We start from the raw sequence: 17,866 nt of genomic DNA, 5'->3' as shown, positions 1-17,866 counted from the left end.
TTGCTGAGCCAAGACAGATGTAAAATCCATCATATATCCCATAAATGTGTCGGTCCTAAACCGAAATGCATCCATTTCTTGGCGTTGATGTTGCATATCTCCTTCCAACTGGGTCAACCTATCTCTCCTATTTCGTTGTTGCGGTTGTGGTTGTGGTTCTTGAGCTTGAGCCTGAGCACGTCTCTCTGCAGCTCTTCTGTTAAATTCCCTTTCTGCTCGACGTGCCGCAGCATGTTCACCTCTAACTACCCTATGTGGTTGAACTACCACAATGGGGTTTTTAGGCTTCAACAATTCTTCATTTAATGCCCAAGTCACTCCCGCATTTTGGCATAAATCAGTGATAAGAGAAGGGTGGAGGAGTCCACTAGGAGAGTTACCTCTTGCATATTCAAGCATCGAACTCTGAAGTAATTGACCTAAATCAATTGTCTTTCCCGTCATAATGCGAAAAGTAAGAATTGCCCTCTCCTTGATGACTGTGGTGGTATGCTCAGTAGGCTTAATCCTAGCAGAAATAAATGAATACCAATCTTTGGCAACACTTTTGAGATCAGACTTAGCTAGGCTAACATGCACATCATCCCTCATTCTCCATTCCGCTCCCTCTATGCAAATTGTTTGAAGAATATTATTATAATTTACATGCTCAGCCCGGTATTCTTCATATTCATCGTGCATTACATGAGGGATAACATATAACGTATTGATCGTATGTGCATCAAAGGCTACCATTTTTCCTCGCACCAACACCTTCAACTGATCATGCCTAACCTTGAGGTTAGCATAAAATTCTCTCACCAACGAAATGACAGCATCTTGTGGCTGCCTGCCGAACTCATCCCAATGCCGAGCAGTAAGCATTAGTCCAATTTCAGTTCTAGGGAAATTAAGATCAAATCCCCTTTCTTTTATAATTCTCTTGCTCAAAATCTTTCCATAGTTCTCCTCCGCTTGTTCGTCCCAAAACCTGTTTGCATCGTAATTCACAGATGATGATGCACCCTTAGATTGTTTTTTTCTTGGAGGCATTTTATCGAACACCTTTCAATCACCAACTTCTCCTCAATCCAATTCACAAAATTTAATGATTCTTGCACTCGCCCAAACTTAATACTCACAATATCCACACCTCAACAATATACACAACAATCAATCAACAATATCCACAATACCAAGAATGTACTTCACTAAACGTAATTTCCTTCCATAGCAAATAACACCTTCAATTTCGAAATTTCAACAAATATGCAATGGATTTGCTCACCTTGATTGTGTTGAAATGTTTCTTGAAGAATAAAATCAAAGCTCCATCCAATTCTTGAAGAAATTTTCGAGCCCCTTTGAAACCCTAGGTTTGATGTTGATTTTTGTGGAAAGAAAAGTGATATTTGATGGAATGAATGAAGATATTTAGGTTGGAGTGGTAAATTTGTTGAAGAAATAACAAAAATTGAGTGTGAAAAGTTTGTTCTTGAGAAAGGATTTCGAAGGAAGGAGAGAAATTTGAGAGAGGTGTTCTTCGATTATGAAAATTTCTACCCCATTTTGTTTGTAAAACTATCGACCGCGGGTGCGGTGTGCAAGAGACCGCGGGTGCGGTGTTCCTTTGGGAATTCTTATAATTTTTATCTTCGATGACCGCGGGTGCGGTGTACAAGAGACCGCGGGTGTGGTATGCTCTCGGGACATGTTGCGCGGGTGCGCTCCAAAATATACCGCGGATGCGGTGCTTTCTCGGCAATTTCTTGAAAATTTTTCTTCCTTAATCGCGGGTGCGATGTTATATGTACCCCAGGTGCGGTATTCCTTCGGGAAAAAATTTTTTCTTCTTCATTTTTTTTTTTGAGTCCTGAGAATAAAACAAGTGGAATTCATTAGTTTTGGGAAGATATAAGCACACACTATACTAAAAAAATATAAACAACCTATAATAAGAATACTAGAATAAAAGCAAAACCGAAAACAAATTGCAAAAGAGAAACAAAAATTTGGGTTGCCTCCCAATAAGCGCTTGGTTTAACGTCTTCAGCCCGACTTCCATCAGTCTACATCAAGTCGATCCGCCCAAAGGAATGTTGTCAAGGTGCCTTACTTCAGTTCCATAATATGGCTTAACTCGCTGCCCATTCACCTTGAAGGTCCTTCCATCACTGCATTTTATCTCAATTGCCCCATGAGGGTACACTGTCTCCACCAAAAATGGATCTAACCAACGTGATTTCAACTTACCAGGAAACAACTTCAGACGGGAGTTGAACAAGAGTACTTGTTGTCCTGGTTTGAACTCCCTTCGTACAATGAGTTTATCGTGCCACTTCTTGGTCTGCTCTTTGTAAATCTTGGCATTTTCATATGCATCATTGCGGAACTCATCCATCTCGCTCAAATGCAGTTTCCTAACGTCATTTGAAGCTTTCAAATCAAAATTTAATTTCTTCACAGCCCAAAATGCTCTATGCTCCAACTCCAACGGCAGATGACATGCTTTCCCAAACACTAGCCTATAGGGAGACATCCCAATAGGCGTCTTGAATGCAGTCCGATAAGCCCATAACGCATCATCCAACTTCATAGCCCAATCTCTCCGGTTGGTGTTGACAGTCTTTTCCAGAATTTTCTTAATTTCACGATTGGATATTTCAGCTTGTCCATTCGACTGAGGATGATATGCTAATGTCACTTTGTGCTTCACATTGTATTTAGCCAACAGTGACTTGAAAATTTTATTGCAAAAATGCGTACCTTCATCACTTATGATGGCTCTCGGTGTTCCAAACCTGGTGAAGATGTTCTTGTGGACAAACTTAACTACAACACGAGCATCATTAGTATTGGTGGCAATTGCTTCCACCCATTTCGACACATAATCAACAGCTAATAAAATATAAGATTGACCAAAAAAAGGGGGAAAAGGTCCCATGAAATCTATGCCCCATACATCAAAAAGTTCCACTTCCAAAATATTTGTCAGTAGCAATTCGTGACGCCTAGAAATGTTTCCTAACCTTTGGCACCTATCACATGATTTCACTAAGGTATAGCTATCCTTAAACAAAGTAGGCCAGAAAAAACCTGATTGCAATACCTTAGCTGCAGTTCGTGTCACTCCAAAATGTCCACCATATGCAGATGAATGACATAGCTCAAGAATTTGGTGTGCTTCAACACCGTCAACACATCTCTTAATCACTTGGTCAGCACATCTCTTATACACATAAGGATCATCCCAGAAGAAAATTTTGATATCATGAAAGAACTTCTTTTTCTGATGGTGGTTCAGATATGGAGGAAGAATACCACAAGACAAAAAATTCGCAATGTCAGCAAACCAAGGGAGTATTGAACTTACCTCAAAAAGTTGTTCATCCGGAAATGTTTCCTGTATTGCTCCTTCTTCTTTCCTATCCTCTAGCTCAAGTCTTGACAAGTGGTCAGCCACTTGATTCTCACTTCCCTTCTTATCTTTGACCTTGAAGTCAAATTCTTGTAATAGCAGTATCCACCTTATCAAGCGTGGTTTCGCATCCTTCTTGGAAAATTGGTAGCGAATGGCTGCATGTCAGTAAAAACAATTACTTTTGTGCCGATCAGATATGGCCTGAATTTGTCGAAGGCAAATACTACAGCAAGCATCTCCTTTTCAGTTGTGGTGTAATTTTGCTGTGCAGCATCCATAGTACGGCTTGCATAATAGATTGCCCTAAACATTCTTTCTCTTCTTTGGCCCAATACTGCACCAACGGCATAATCACTTGCGTCACACATCAGCTCAAAGGGCTCCTTCCAGTCCGGCACTATCATGATTGGTGCTGTCACCAATGCCCTCTTGATTTTCTCAAAAGCCTGCAAACAATCATCATCAAATATGAATGTGGAATCTTTTTCAAGCAAATTACATAAGGGTTTAGTGATCTTAGAAAAATCTTTAATGAATCTCCGATGAAACCCCGCATGTCCTAGAAAGCTCCTTATTCCTTTGATGTTCTTTGGTGGAGGAAGTTTTTCAATTGCAACCACCTTGGCTCTATCCACCTCTAATCCCTTAGATGATACTTTATGTCCCAGGACAATGCCCTCTTGGACCATAAAGTGACATTTTTCCCAATTAAGAACTAGGTTCTTTTCTTGGCATCTCTGCAACACAAGAGATAAGTTATGTAAACAATGATCAAATGAAGAGCCAAATACCGAGAAGTCATCCATGAAGACTTCCATGATTTCCTCCACCATGTCTGCAAATATAGCCATCATACACCTCTGAAAAGTGGCCGGTGCATTGCATAGCCCAAAAGGCATTCTCCTAAAAGCGAACGTGCCATAGGGACACGTAAAAGTAGTCTTCACCTGATCCTCTGGTGCTATAGCTATCTGGTTATAACCTGAATAACCATCTACGAAGCAATAATGACAATAACCAGCAAGTCTATCTAGCATTTGATCAATAAAAGGCAATGGAAAATGATCTTTTCGGGTGGCATTGTTCAATTTTCTATAATCCATACAAACTCGCCAACCAGTTACGGTACGAGTAGATATTAATTCATCATGTTCATTTTTAACCACAGTTATTCCACCCTTTTTCGGTACAACTTGTACAGGAGACACCCAATTACTATCAGAAATAGCATATATCACACCAGCATTCAACAATTTAAGCACCTCATTTTTCACAACTTCTTTCATTGCCGGATTTAATCTCCTCTGATGATCCACATAAGGAGTATACGACTCCTCCATTAAAATTTTATGCATGCATATAGTGGGGCTAATTCCCCTAATATCAGAAATCGACCATCCCAATGCAGTTTTATATTCCCTCAATACTCTCAATAATTTATCTTTTTCATCAATAGTAAGGGAGGAAGATATGATTACCGGATATGTCGACTTCTCTCCTAAGAATGCATAACATAGGTGGCTTGGCAATTCCTTCAGATCAGGAGAGGGTGATATTACCTCTATTTTCTCTTTGACGTTCAACTCTTCAATCAACACATCCGTTTTCTTTTCTTTATGCAATACTTCAAGAGCCACCAGTTGCTCTTTCACTTTCCAGTCGTCTTCACTAACAGCTTCAGCAGCTCCAACCAAGCAACTCTCCAAAGGGTCCCTAATTCCTGCACAGTCAAAGGATACACATGAGTCTATAACATCAATGCTTTTACAAGTACTTACCTCATTTGATCCCCTCATGGCATGATAAATATTAAAAATGACTTCTTCTCCACCAACTCTCAAGGTGAGTTCACCCTTATGCACATCTATCAATGCCCTTCCAGTTGCAAGGAACGGTCTCCCAAAGATTAATGGAGCATCATTATCCTCTTCCATATCTAGAATCACAAAGTTTGCAGGAAAAATAAACTTATCCACTTTTACCAATACATCCTCGACGATCCTTCTTGGATATGTAAGACTTCTGTCTGCAAGCTGTAGGGTGATAGTGGTTGGTTTAACTTCTCCAAGCTCCAATTTCCTGAAAATAGAAAATGACATCAAATTAATACTTGCTCCTAAATCACATAAAGCTTTACTACAATGAGAACCACCAATAAAGCAAGGAATAGTAAAACTCCCTGGATCTTTCAATTTTTGTGGTAATTTCTTTTGTAGGATGGCACTGCACTCCTCAGTAAGCTTCACTGTCTCAAACTCTTGCAGCTTCCTCTTTTTAGACATCACATCTTTAATGAACTTGGCATAGTTGGGCATTTGCTCCAATGCATCAGCAAATGGTATATTGATGTGTATCTTCTTAAAAATCTCAAGGAATTTTGCAAATTGATCATCTAAACTCTTCTTTTTGAACCTCTGAGGGTATGGAATGGCAGGCTTAAATGCAAGAGGTTGTACAACTTTTGTCTTAGAGTCCTCAACCTTATTCTCTGTTATAACCTCAAACTCAACATCTTCCACTGACTTCTCATTTTCCACCATCTCCTTGGGACTTTGAACCTCCAATTCTTTTCCGCTCCTCAAAGTGACTGCCTTGCACTGCTCTTTTGGATTAACTTCCGTATTACTCGGAAATTGACCCCTGTTCTGATCTCTCAAAGCATTAGCCAACTGTCCAATTTGTGTCTCCAAAGATTTCATCGTACCACCCATGTTTCCTATGTGAGTCTCCATGCTATCAAGCCGAGACTCAGTTCTAGCCATCCTCTTTTCAGATTCAGCCACAAATGTACCTACCAAATCCTCAAACGAAGGCTTTCCCTCCCCTTTTGATGTATTGAACCCCGGAGGAGGATTCAACACATTCTTATTGTTTGCATAAGAAAAATTTTCATGATTTCTCAAACCTGGAGGATAAGTATTAGGAGGAGGGTTACCTCGATATCCTCCAAATCCACCAAAGTTTCTGTTGTTGATATATTGGGCTTCTTCAAGAGAATGAGTTTCTTCAGCAACCACGGAAGGACCTTCAGTGTCAGGTATGCTCACTTTATTCATGGCTGCTAGTTGTGTGGTCAATGCAGAAACTTGGGCGGTTAGTGAAGTGATAGGATCCACGGCATAAATACCAGCTGTCTTCTTTACTCCTGACCTTTCAGATGGCCACTGATAACTGTTAATGGTCATCTGTTCAAGCAAATCATATGTTTGATCAGGTGATTTGGCAAATATCGTTCCACCAGCTGCTGCATCCACAGTGCCTCTTGTTTGTCCATTCAAACCATTATAAAACAATTCAATCTGTACCCAATCTTCAAAATCATGGTTTGGACACCTCCTCAACAACTCCTTATACCGTTCTCATGCCTCATATAATTGCTCAAAGTCAGTCTGCCTAAAAGTACTTATCTCTATCTTCAACTGTGCAGACTTCGCAGGTGGAAAATATTTAGCAAGGAACTTGGTTGCTAACTCCTGCCATGTTGTGATACTCCCCAAAGGAAGCGATTGGAGCCATCCTCTTGCTTGATCCCTTAGAGAAAAAGGAAACAAACGCAATCGAATTATATCATCAGAAACACCATTTATTTTTACCGTGTCAGTAATTTCAAGGAATGTTCTGAGATGTAGATGAGGATCTGCAGTAGCGGCTCCCCCAAACTGATTCTGTTGAACCATGTTTATCAATGCGGGCTTAAGCTCAAAGTTGTTTGCATTAATAGTCCTTCGTGCAATGCCCGAGTAATGAGCATTTAGTACCGGCCTAAAATGATCTCTGATGGGTATTGCAGGGGGTGGATTTTCATTATCTCTGTTTTCAGCCATTGCTCGAATCTCTTCTCTTCTTTCCTTTCTTAATCTTCTTACGGTTCTTTCGATCTCAGGATCAAAGATAAGCAAGTCAAGATTTTGCGATCTTCGCATGCACTGTCAAACAAAAATAAGAAACAAATCAATGTTTAATGTGTTACAATAAAAACAGCTCTAAATTAAAATAAAGACTAATTGGTAACAATACTAATATAAATTTAAAATAGACACTCCCCGGCAACGGCGCCAAAAACTTGTCGCGTGATTTCTTAATTGCTTGCAAGTGCACAACGTCAAGTTGTAATAAAATGTATTTTCGAGTACAAGTGTCGATCCCACGAGGAGTACGTATTTAAATGTATATTAATGCTTGCAATTAAAATAGTCTCAATTTTATTTAGAAAAATCAATTGACAGATTTGTTTGCATCAATAACTAAATTGAAAATAAATTTAATTATATTATAACACCAAACTTTTTATAACAAATAACTATAAAATAAAAGATCTAGAGGTCCGATTTCACGCAACTATCCACCATGTGTTATTTTGTGTAGCTATATTATAAATGTCCTTATTATACATTAGCCAAGAATTCTAAATTATCTACCCCCTCTCCCGAGTTCTAAGTAGATACTAATTATCTAACAAAGGATTGTAACGTCCCCGTCAACAATCTATAATTAAATAACACAATAAGCAATAACTTCTTTTAATGGCTTCAATAGCAATATATGTCCTCCCGAACTATATAAATACCATCGATGTATTTTTCCCTTTCTTATTTATAAATTCCCTTTTCCAAGTGATAAATTATAAACAGAAGAATCATTCAAGATATGGCCAATAAAATGAAAGCATTAAGATTGGAAAAATACAAATAAACAATAAGAAAAACTTATATAGCATAATTCATAAATCCCAACACATGGTGTCTAGTTTTGTTCCATCATTCCTCTAGAAATAAGAATAAGTTCATAATAAAAATAACACAACAACACATGAATCTTAAACAAGACATATCAAATAAAAATAAAGAAAGAAGAACTTAGAACAAGAGATTTGGAGTGCAATGAAATTTCTGTCCAGAAATGTGCAATAGATTTCCAAGGATGATGAACTTGAGCTTCAATCCTTTCTTTGTAGCCTCCTCTCCTTTCCTTTGCTCCCAATGCCCTAGATGGTGAATAATAGAAGCCTTTTATAGTCCAGACAAGCTTCCCCACGCAGCACACCATTTTCCTCTACTTTTATTCGAAGTCCACAAAGTTACAGATTTTTCGGACTCTGTTTTGCGAAGGACCGCGGGTGCGGTGAAAGAAGGACCGCAGGTGCGGTGTTGTTTCGGAGAAACTTTCAGTCTTGAAATTCAGTGACCGCGGGTGCGGTGAAAGAAGGACCGCGGGTGCGGTCATGCTTCGGCAGAATCTTTTATTTCTAACTTCAGGGACCGCGGGTGCGGTCCATATGATACCGCGGGTGCGGTCATACTTCGGCCATTTTATCTTTTGCACTACTCCAATTCAACAATTTGCTACTCCAAATTCTATTCTAAGCTTCCAAACTACAACAACAAAAACAACAACAAATCACATAAAACCTGCTCAAGAATAACAAAATTTCAAGTTAAAAACAAGTAATAAAAGTACAATAAATTGCACTTATCAGTTATCACTTTCACTATTCTCTTCCCCATTAAGAAAATAGTTTTGAAGAGAAACTAAAGGATTCTCTCAAGGAAAGAGCGCGTAGATCTAGAAGATCAAGACACGTTCTAAAGAATTCAGGATTATGGCTTCAGGTACGCTTCCGCTTAAGTTTTCAGTCAAATTCTTAATGATTTAACGTGATGGATTCTTCGGTTTATGGGTTTTCCCCAACAAGTGGTATCAGAGCCATTCATGTTTGAATCATTGAGATTTGTGTAAAGTTTTGGATACTATTTGGATCCAGATCTGAAAAATAAAATTTTGTTTAAAATTTTTTTGATATGGCTTCAGATCTGGAAAATATTTTGATATGTTTTCAGATCTGAAAATATTTTGATATGGTTTCAGATCTGAAAATTAATTTGGTTTAGATCTGAAAATTTTTTTGATATGGTTTCAGATCCGGAAAATATTTTGGTTGAAAACCAAATCTTTTAAAGTTTCAGTTTTGGTAAAAATATTTGGTTGAAAATTTTTAAGGATTTGGCATAAGATTTCGATTTTTCTTCCAGTTTTGTTCAACAAAATATTTAAGTGGAAAATCGAAAATTTGGATTAAAATTTTTTTAAAAAATATATATATATATATCAAGTACGCTTTCGGGTCGGGTCGTACGGACCAGGGTTGACCCGACCCGTACGGATTCAGTCAGGTCGTATGGAACCGGGTCGACCCGACCCGTACGGAATTTCCGAAATTTTAAAAAAAAAATTGGTTCAGTTTTATTCGGTTAAGGTTAAATATTCATTAATTCAAATAATGATAAGGCTATATGTATTTTTAAAATTGATTAATTGAAATAAAATGTCGCCAAAGTGACCTCTTTTATGGAAATTAATTTTATTTTGAAATACAAAAGGATTTTGGTTATAGATGATTTATATGAATATTGATCGGCACAAAGGAAGGTTAATATTTAATATAATCACATATGCAATTGTGGTGGTAAACATGTGATAGTTGTTCGGTTTTTCATGTGAATAATAAATCGGCCCAAAGGAAGGTTGTTATTTGAGATGATAGTTACTATCAGTGTTTAATTGCTGCGCCAGGATATTACTTACAAGTTAATCTTTTGTCCAAAGATGAAACATTAATGGAGTGCTCGATATTCTGTTTATGGGGGTTTACATTATTTGAATTTATTGATTATTTTATTTGGATATTTGGTTGAGCATGTATGTTTTGTTTTTTTGTTCTCTGTTCAGATTTGACTCCTACAAATATTCATTCCAACATAAATTCTATTCCTATGCTAAATGGCTCGAATTTTAAATCGTGGCAAGAGAATTTATTGATAGTTCTCGGAGTCATGGATTTGGACCTTGCGATAAGGGTTGACTCTCCTCCCACCATTACGGATAAGAGTACCTCTGATGAAAAGAGGGATTTTGAAAGGTGGGAGAGATTGAATCGCATGTGTATGATGATCATGAAGAGGGCCATTCCAGAAACATTCAGGGGCACAATGTCTAGCGACATTGCTACGGCTAAGGCTTTTCTTCAAGACCTCGAAAAGAGGTTTGCTAAAAGTGAAAAGTCTGAAATTGGTACACTTTTGGCAAGCCTCGTTTCAATGAGGTACAGGGGTAAGGGCAACATCAGGGAGTACATTATGGAAATGTCTCATCTTGCTTCAAGGTTGAAAGCACTGAAGCTTGACCTCTCTGAGGACTTGCTGGTGCATCTGGTTTTGATATCTCTTCCTCCTCAGTTTAACCAGTTCAAGGTGAGCTATAACTGTCAGAAAGAGACTTGGTCTCTGAATGAGCTCATCTCGCACTGTGTCCAGGAAGAGGAAAGATTGAAGCAAGACAAGACAGAAAGTGCTCATTATGCCTCTACCTCGAAGGATAAAGGAAGAAACGAAAGGATAAGGAAGCTGCGGATACACAGCATCCGAAGAAACAACAGAAGAATCCTAGTGATTCTCAAAGTTCTGGTTGTTTTTTCTGTGGCAGTGATGGGCATATGAAGAAGCAGTGCAGTAATTATCACGCTTGGCGTGCTAAGAAAGGTATGCTTCTGAATATGGTTTGTTCTGAGGTTAATTTAACTTCAGTGCCTAGACACACGTGGTGGATAGATTCTGGTGCAACAACTCACATCAATGTGTCTATGCAGGGTTGCCTGGATTGCCGAAAACCAAGTGATGGTGAAAGATTCATCTATGTTGGTGACGGCAACAAAGTTGAAGTTGAGGCAATAGAAAAATTTATATTATTGTTAAAGACTGGAATATATTTGGATTTTTATGAAACATTTGTTGTGCCGTCTTTTAGACAGAATTTGATTTCCATTTCTGCATTGGACAAATTTGGTTATTCTTGTTCTTTTGGAAATGGAATATTCAGTTTGTTTCTCGATTCAAAATTGGTTGGTTCTGGTTCTTTATCAGGATACGATAATCTCTATTCTTTGGATGTTATTGCTTCATTTAATGAATCCCTGCAAACAAGTAGAAGCACTAAAAGAAAATTAACCAGTGAGAATTCAGCTGCGTTATGGCACAAAAGATTGGGTCATATCTTTGAAAAGAGAATAAGGAGACTCGTGTCAGACGAAATTCTCGAACCTTTAGATTACACAGATTTTAATAATTGTGTTAATTGTATAAAGGGAAAACAAACCAACAAAAGGAGATTTGAAGCCAACAGGTGTTCAGGCGTCTTAGAACTTATACATACTGATATTTGTGGACCATTTCCTTCGGCTTCTTGGAATGGTCAACAGTATTTTATAACGTTCACAGACGATTTTTCAGGATATGGCTTCATTTATCTCATTCATGAAAAGGCACAGTCATTGGATGTGTTCAAAAACTATAAAGCTGAAGTTGAAAATCAACTTGGCTTAAAGATTAAAAGCGTTAGATCTGACCGTGGTGGTGAATACTATGGTAGATATGACGGTTCAGGTGAACAACGTCCAGGACCTTTTGCTAGATTCCTGGAGGAATGAGGTATCGTCCCACAGTACACTATGCTGGGTTCGCCTCACTATGAATGATGTTGCTGAAAGACGAAACAGAAATTAAGGACATGGTGAGGAGTATGATCAGTCATTCTACCTTACTAGAATCACTCTGGGGAGAAGCACTAAAGAACGCAGCATATATCCTTAACAGGGTTCCAACTAAGGCAGCGACCAAAACCCCTTATGAACTTTGGACGGGTAAAAAGCCTAGTCTTAAGCATCTGCACATTTGTGGATGTCCAGCTGAGGCAAGGCCTTACAAGCCTAATGAAAAGAAACTGGACTCAAGGACGGTTAGTTGTTATTTTATTGGATACTCTGAAAGATCCAGGGGGTACGAGTTTTATGATCCCACGAGTAAGCCGATTTTTGAGTCAGGAAATGCCAGGTTCTTTGAGGATGTTGAGTTTGCGGGGGGAGATAAAGTAAGGGATATTGTCTTTGAAGAGGAATATGTAAATATTCCCACAGATGTCTTGGATATTGATCAGGATCATATTCCTCACTTTGACCAAGAAACAATACAGGAAGACAATATTAGAGATCCTCTCATTCCAGATGAACAAACTCAAGCACCTCCAGAACCTATGCCATTAAGGAGATCCATTAGAGAGCGGAGAAATGCAGTGCCATATGATTACATTGTATTTCTTCAAGAACATGAGGCAGACATTGGATTGATGGAGGATGATCCTATTGACTTCCGTCAAGCCATGGAAAGTTCTAACTCTCAAAAGTGGAATGATGCCATGAATGAGGAGATAAAGTCCATGAAGGACAATTACGTATGAGATCTTGTCCCATTGCCTAAAGGTACGAAGCCCATTGGTTGCAAATGGATATTTAAAACCAAGAGGGATTCGAAAGGCAATGTGGAAAGATATAAGGCTCGTCTTGTCGCTAAAGGCTTTACGTAGAAAGAAGGCATTGATTATAAAGAGACTTTCTCTCCGATTTCTTCGAAAGACTCTTTAAGGATTATAATGGCTTTGGTGGCGCATTTCTATCTTGAGCTTCATCAGATGGATGTAAAGACTGCGTTTCTAAATGGTGACATTGATGAAACGATTTATATGGTGCAGCCAGAAAATTTTGTGTCCAAAGACACAAATAATATGGTTTGCAAATTAAAGAAATCCATCTATGGGCTCAAGCAAGCATCTCGACAATGGTATTTCAAATTTCATCAAATGATCATCTCGTTTGGTTTTGAGATGAATTTGGTCGATGATTGTGTGTACCATAAGTTCAGTGGGAGTAAGCATATTTTTCCGGTTTTATATGTTGATGACATTCTGCTCGCTAGCAACGATATAGAGTTGTTGCATGAAACCAAGAGATTTCTAGCTAAGAATTTTGAGATGAAAGATCTTGGTGATGCATCTTTTGTACTGGGTATTCAGATACATCGAGATCGTTCTCGGGGTATTCTTGGATTATCTCAGAAAGACTATATCGAGAAAGTTCTCAAGCGATACGGGATGCAAGATTGTAAACCAACAGATACCCATGTGGCTAAGGGAGACAAATTTAGTCTCAAACAATGCCCAAAGAATGATTTTGAGGAAAAAAAATGCAGAAAGTTCCCTATGAATCTGCAGTGGGGAGTCTGATGTATGCTCAGGTTTGTACATGTCCAGATATTGCGTACGTGACAGGAATGTTGGGACGATATTTAAGTAATCCAGGAGTGAAACATCGGAAAGCAGTCAAAAGAGTTTTACAGTACCTACAGAGAACAAAATATTACATGCTCATATATCGGAGGTTGGATCAGCTTGAGATCATTGGGTATACTGACTCCGATTTTGCTGGATGCCAAGATAGTATGAAATCTAGGTCGGGCTACATCTATCTCCTTGCTGGAGGTGCCATTTCCTGGAAGAGTGCTAAACAGTCACTTATAGCCTCTTCCACCATGACAGCTGAGTTTGTAGCATGTTATGAGGCATCCAATCATGGAATATGGCTGCAAAATTTTGTCATGGGACTGCGCATTGTTGATGGCATTGAAAGGCCACTAAGATTACATTGTGACAGTAAATCAGCAGTTATGTATTCCAATAACAACAGGTGCTCGACGAAGTCAAAACACATTGACATCAAGTTTCTGGTTGTTAAAGAAAGAATTCAGAGTGGAAAGTTTTCTATTGAGCATATCGGTACAAACTCCATGGTTGCGGATCCGCTTACTAAGGGACTATCACCCAAACAGTTTCATGAGCACACTGCTAGTATGGGTGTTGTGTCAATTGAGAAAATTCAGTTTTAGTGGGAGTTTGTTGTTTTAAATGCTTTTCAGTTGTAGACATTTTCAGTTACAGTTATGTAAATTTATTTTCTGCAGAAATAAATTTCAAGTTAAGTCACACTGTGATTATTATTTAAAGTTTGATCTCAATAAAGTTAAAGGGAGGACCAGTTGAAAATAGGCATGTTACGGTCACATTGCATGAAATTTCCATGCTACACATCTAATTCATGATCCATGTCATTCAGTTGTGTTGGCATATGTGACCATTGATGAGTCTAGATACCTTGAGTGTAGCGAAGACTGCTTTGATCCTATGTTGATGTGATTGATGGACCGGATTGGTTATAGATACATTTCGGAATGACAATAATTTTAAGCTCATAAGGTTATTTTCACAAACATAATTATAAAGTTGCACATATAGCCCAAGTGGGAGATTGTTGGATCAATTTATTTCTATGGGCTTATATGTGAATAATTATGTGTTGTGGGTTGTCTATTAAGTTAAACCCAAAATAAAGTGATCAACTATTGTTTCGGGTTATGGTCTTTAATGTATCTAATGGGCTGGGGGCCTTTAATGTGTAGAGACATAAGTGTAAATTCTGTTTTTATGATGGGCTAAAACAGAAATATCAGAAGATATTGATAAACATTATCTATAAATATGGGTCATGGTCCCCAGATCTCGCGTTATCACTTTCACTATTCTCTACCCCATTAAGAAAATAGTTCTGAAGAGAAACTAAATGATTCTCTCAAGGAAAGAGCGCGTAGATCTGGAAGATTAAGACACATTCTAAAGAATTCAGGATTATGGCTTCAGGTACGCTTCCGCTTAAGTTTTCAGTCAAATTCTTAATGATTTAACGTGATGGATTCTTCGGTTTATGGATTTTTCCCAACACAGTCTCCACTAAATGGCCCAAGCGTATAATATATGCATGGGACACAATATCTAGCAAGTGGACAAGTTTTTTATGTGAAAGGGTCAACCTACTCAAATGCATGTGAACATATATAGTGTATCTATATATGAGTGAGCAGCAAAATACGTTAGCAAGTGAACTAGTTCAAGTTGCGTCGTAACGAGGTTGAGTTCAAATCGTTCACACGGAGACTATAACGATGAGGACTATTATTCAATTAGAAGGATGTTAATAATTAATTAATTAATTCTCTTATATATGCTATATAAAATTAATCAAAGATGGGATGTGTTTATTCTATCAAATTAATTTACAAATAAAACCAAAATCTTACTTACTAAAAATCGACGATTAGTATGTAGAAAATCAATTCCAATTAAATTAACAAAATACACAATGATACTCGACTTCGTTCAAACGAAATGTGGGTGACAAACACAAATATTTTGACATTAAGAATTATATAAAATGATTTTTTTTTTTCATGCTCCTCAAACATTGCCGAGGGAATCTATTTTGGTTGGAATATGGAGAGACAGGAGTCAAATAAAACCAATTTATTTATTTATTATTAAAAATAAATAAATCAAATGCTGTTTACCATCTACTAATATCTAGTGGGTCAAATTTTGTGTTCTAAATAACTGTATATATATATGGTTGGACATTAAACTCGTGCATATAATCAAAATTAAATGTACATAATAAAATTCTTCGGAACTCCGATGGCGGACAACGGTGATGGTTGGGTGGTACAAACGTTAAATTATAGAAACTTTCAATCAAATTTTTCCCATGCAAATTAAAGGTGGATTTCATACATAATATTATATATATATATATATATAAATTTTTTATCACGTATGTTTGTCTCTTTGTGATTTTGGTCATTTATGTTGTCAAATTTCAGTTTTAATATGTTGTCTTTGATTTTTTTTTTGCGATTTTAGTTTTTTTCTGACATGGTGGTGGCGTGTGTAATGTCACATCAACAATCCGATGAAAAATGACTAAAATCGCAAAAAAAATGGAAGATGCATGACTAATATTGAAATTTGATAACAATGAAAAAACGCAAAGAGACAAATAACATACGTTACCAAAAATGCAATTTTCCTATATATATTATCATTCTACAAAAAAATTTAAACCTTATAATTTTTTTGCCTCTCAAAATAAGTACCCCAACCAATTATATTCCAATATTTTGCACCCAAAACTATTTGTAGAATGTTGACAATTTGATTGTCCTACATTTCCAATTTGACTCAGTTTCAATCACTTAACCAAACGAAATTAATTAAGGTATGATAGTTAATCATCTCCTTTGTCACTTTATTTTTTGGCTGCAATTGGTTGTATTATAACCTAAATGATTATATTTTTCACCAACTTGAAATTTGATATTATGACATAATAATGTCGCACAAAATGGATACTTTGCATGTTAACAAAAGGACATTAATTTGTTTTGTTTTTGCCTTGGTGGACTACTTGCTCACATGTCTCCAAAATCAGTGGCTATTAATTACAACATTTTGGAAAATAGTGCTCTCATAGTTGATTATCGGGGAAGTTGGTGAAAAATCCTCAATCAAAACATTTCTTTGGGTTCACTCCCTACCCATAAAATTGTGGTACTATTTCATACAAAATGTGGTACACTTCATGTGGAAATGTGGTACTAAAAAAGTACCCAGGGACTGAACATAAAAAAAATCGACGGTTGGGGACTGAAGATCAATTTCCCGTCGATTATTCTACCGATTAGGAAATATTATTCATAAAATAATGGATCTGACGTTTAATAGATATGTACTACAAGTGATTGATACATGGAAATATTATTACTTTTTTAGCTCAAAATATATATGTGTATATATATATATATAGTGATTGATACATGGAAATGTTATTACTTTTTTAGTTCAAAATATATGTGTGTGTGTGTGTGTATATATATATTAATTTGTTGAGAGGGAATATTAATTTGTTCATTTTTTGTTAAATTTTCCAAGGTTTTAGTTAACTGCTCATTAATTTCAGTCATTTGGTCAAAGTTTAAATACAGATATCAGTAATATCCAATGTTGTATTGATACCGTCTAATTTCATGTCGGTAATCGGATGGAAATCGAACTATAAATATATAAATTACTAATTTATTGCATTAAAACCTAATACAAAACTAACAACATACAAGATAATTTTTCGAAATTAGCCTATTTTTTATATGGTTATATAATATATGTAGAACTAGAAGATTATAGCTATTAAAAATTATGATGGACAAAATATATATATAATAGGTATCTTGTGATACGATTTCATTTATCTTTATTTGTGAGACGAGTCAACCTATTCATATTACAATAATAAGTAATATTTTTGGAAAAAATTAATAATTTTTATTTGTGATCCAAATATGATATCAGCCTCACAAAATTGATTCGTGAGATCGTCTAACAAAATTTTTTGTGGAAAATATATACAACCATAGTCTTACCGTAATCTTTCAAAAATAATTTTCTACCTTCAAGATTCATTCGAACTTCGAATTTAGGAGACTTATTCAACAAATTTTTTTACACAAAAATCAAGACACGATATGAACAACCACCACACACACCACACACACACACACACATATATATATATACACACACGCACAATTATCTATACTATTTTATTAAGTTTAAGACACTTAGAGTAACTAACTTTGATGTCATTGTCTGTTTTAATAATTATATATATTAATAAAATGTGAAAATTTTAATATAAGTTATATA

General features: G+C 36.7%; 3 protein-coding genes across 3 annotated transcripts; 2 read left to right on the top strand and 1 right to left on the bottom strand.

Annotated features, from left to right (window-relative positions):
• Window positions 1-2,053: 2,053 nt before the first annotated feature.
• On the bottom strand, window positions 2,054-6,456 carry LOC142505108 (uncharacterized). Its single transcript, XM_075617939.1, has 6 exons — window positions 6,306-6,456; window positions 5,553-6,224; window positions 3,580-5,120; window positions 3,076-3,472; window positions 2,746-2,811; window positions 2,054-2,415 (listed from the first exon to the last, which is right to left on the bottom strand). The coding sequence occupies exons 1-6, from the start codon at window positions 6,454-6,456 to the stop codon at window positions 2,054-2,056; spliced, it is 3,189 nt and encodes a 1,062-aa protein (XP_075474054.1).
• A 3,774-nt stretch (window positions 6,457-10,230) lies between these two features.
• LOC142505098 (uncharacterized) lies at window positions 10,231-11,879 on the top strand. Its single transcript, XM_075617930.1, has 2 exons — window positions 10,231-10,647; window positions 11,778-11,879. Exons 1-2 carry the CDS (start codon window positions 10,231-10,233, stop codon window positions 11,877-11,879), a joined length of 519 nt encoding a protein of 172 aa, XP_075474045.1.
• A 1,588-nt stretch (window positions 11,880-13,467) lies between these two features.
• On the top strand, window positions 13,468-14,166 carry LOC142505090 (secreted RxLR effector protein 161-like). The gene is made up of 2 exons (XM_075617918.1): window positions 13,468-13,933; window positions 14,018-14,166. The coding sequence occupies exons 1-2, from the start codon at window positions 13,468-13,470 to the stop codon at window positions 14,164-14,166; spliced, it is 615 nt and encodes a 204-aa protein (XP_075474033.1).
• Window positions 14,167-17,866: the final 3,700 nt, after the last annotated feature.

The sequence above is a fragment of the Primulina tabacum genome, chromosome 1 (assembly GCF_025594145.1).
Source record: "Primulina tabacum isolate GXHZ01 chromosome 1, ASM2559414v2, whole genome shotgun sequence".
Taxonomy (NCBI): domain Eukaryota; kingdom Viridiplantae; phylum Streptophyta; class Magnoliopsida; order Lamiales; family Gesneriaceae; genus Primulina; species Primulina tabacum.
The sequence above is the reverse complement of the archived record's forward strand: the minus strand, read 5'-3'. Positions and strand labels throughout refer to the sequence as shown.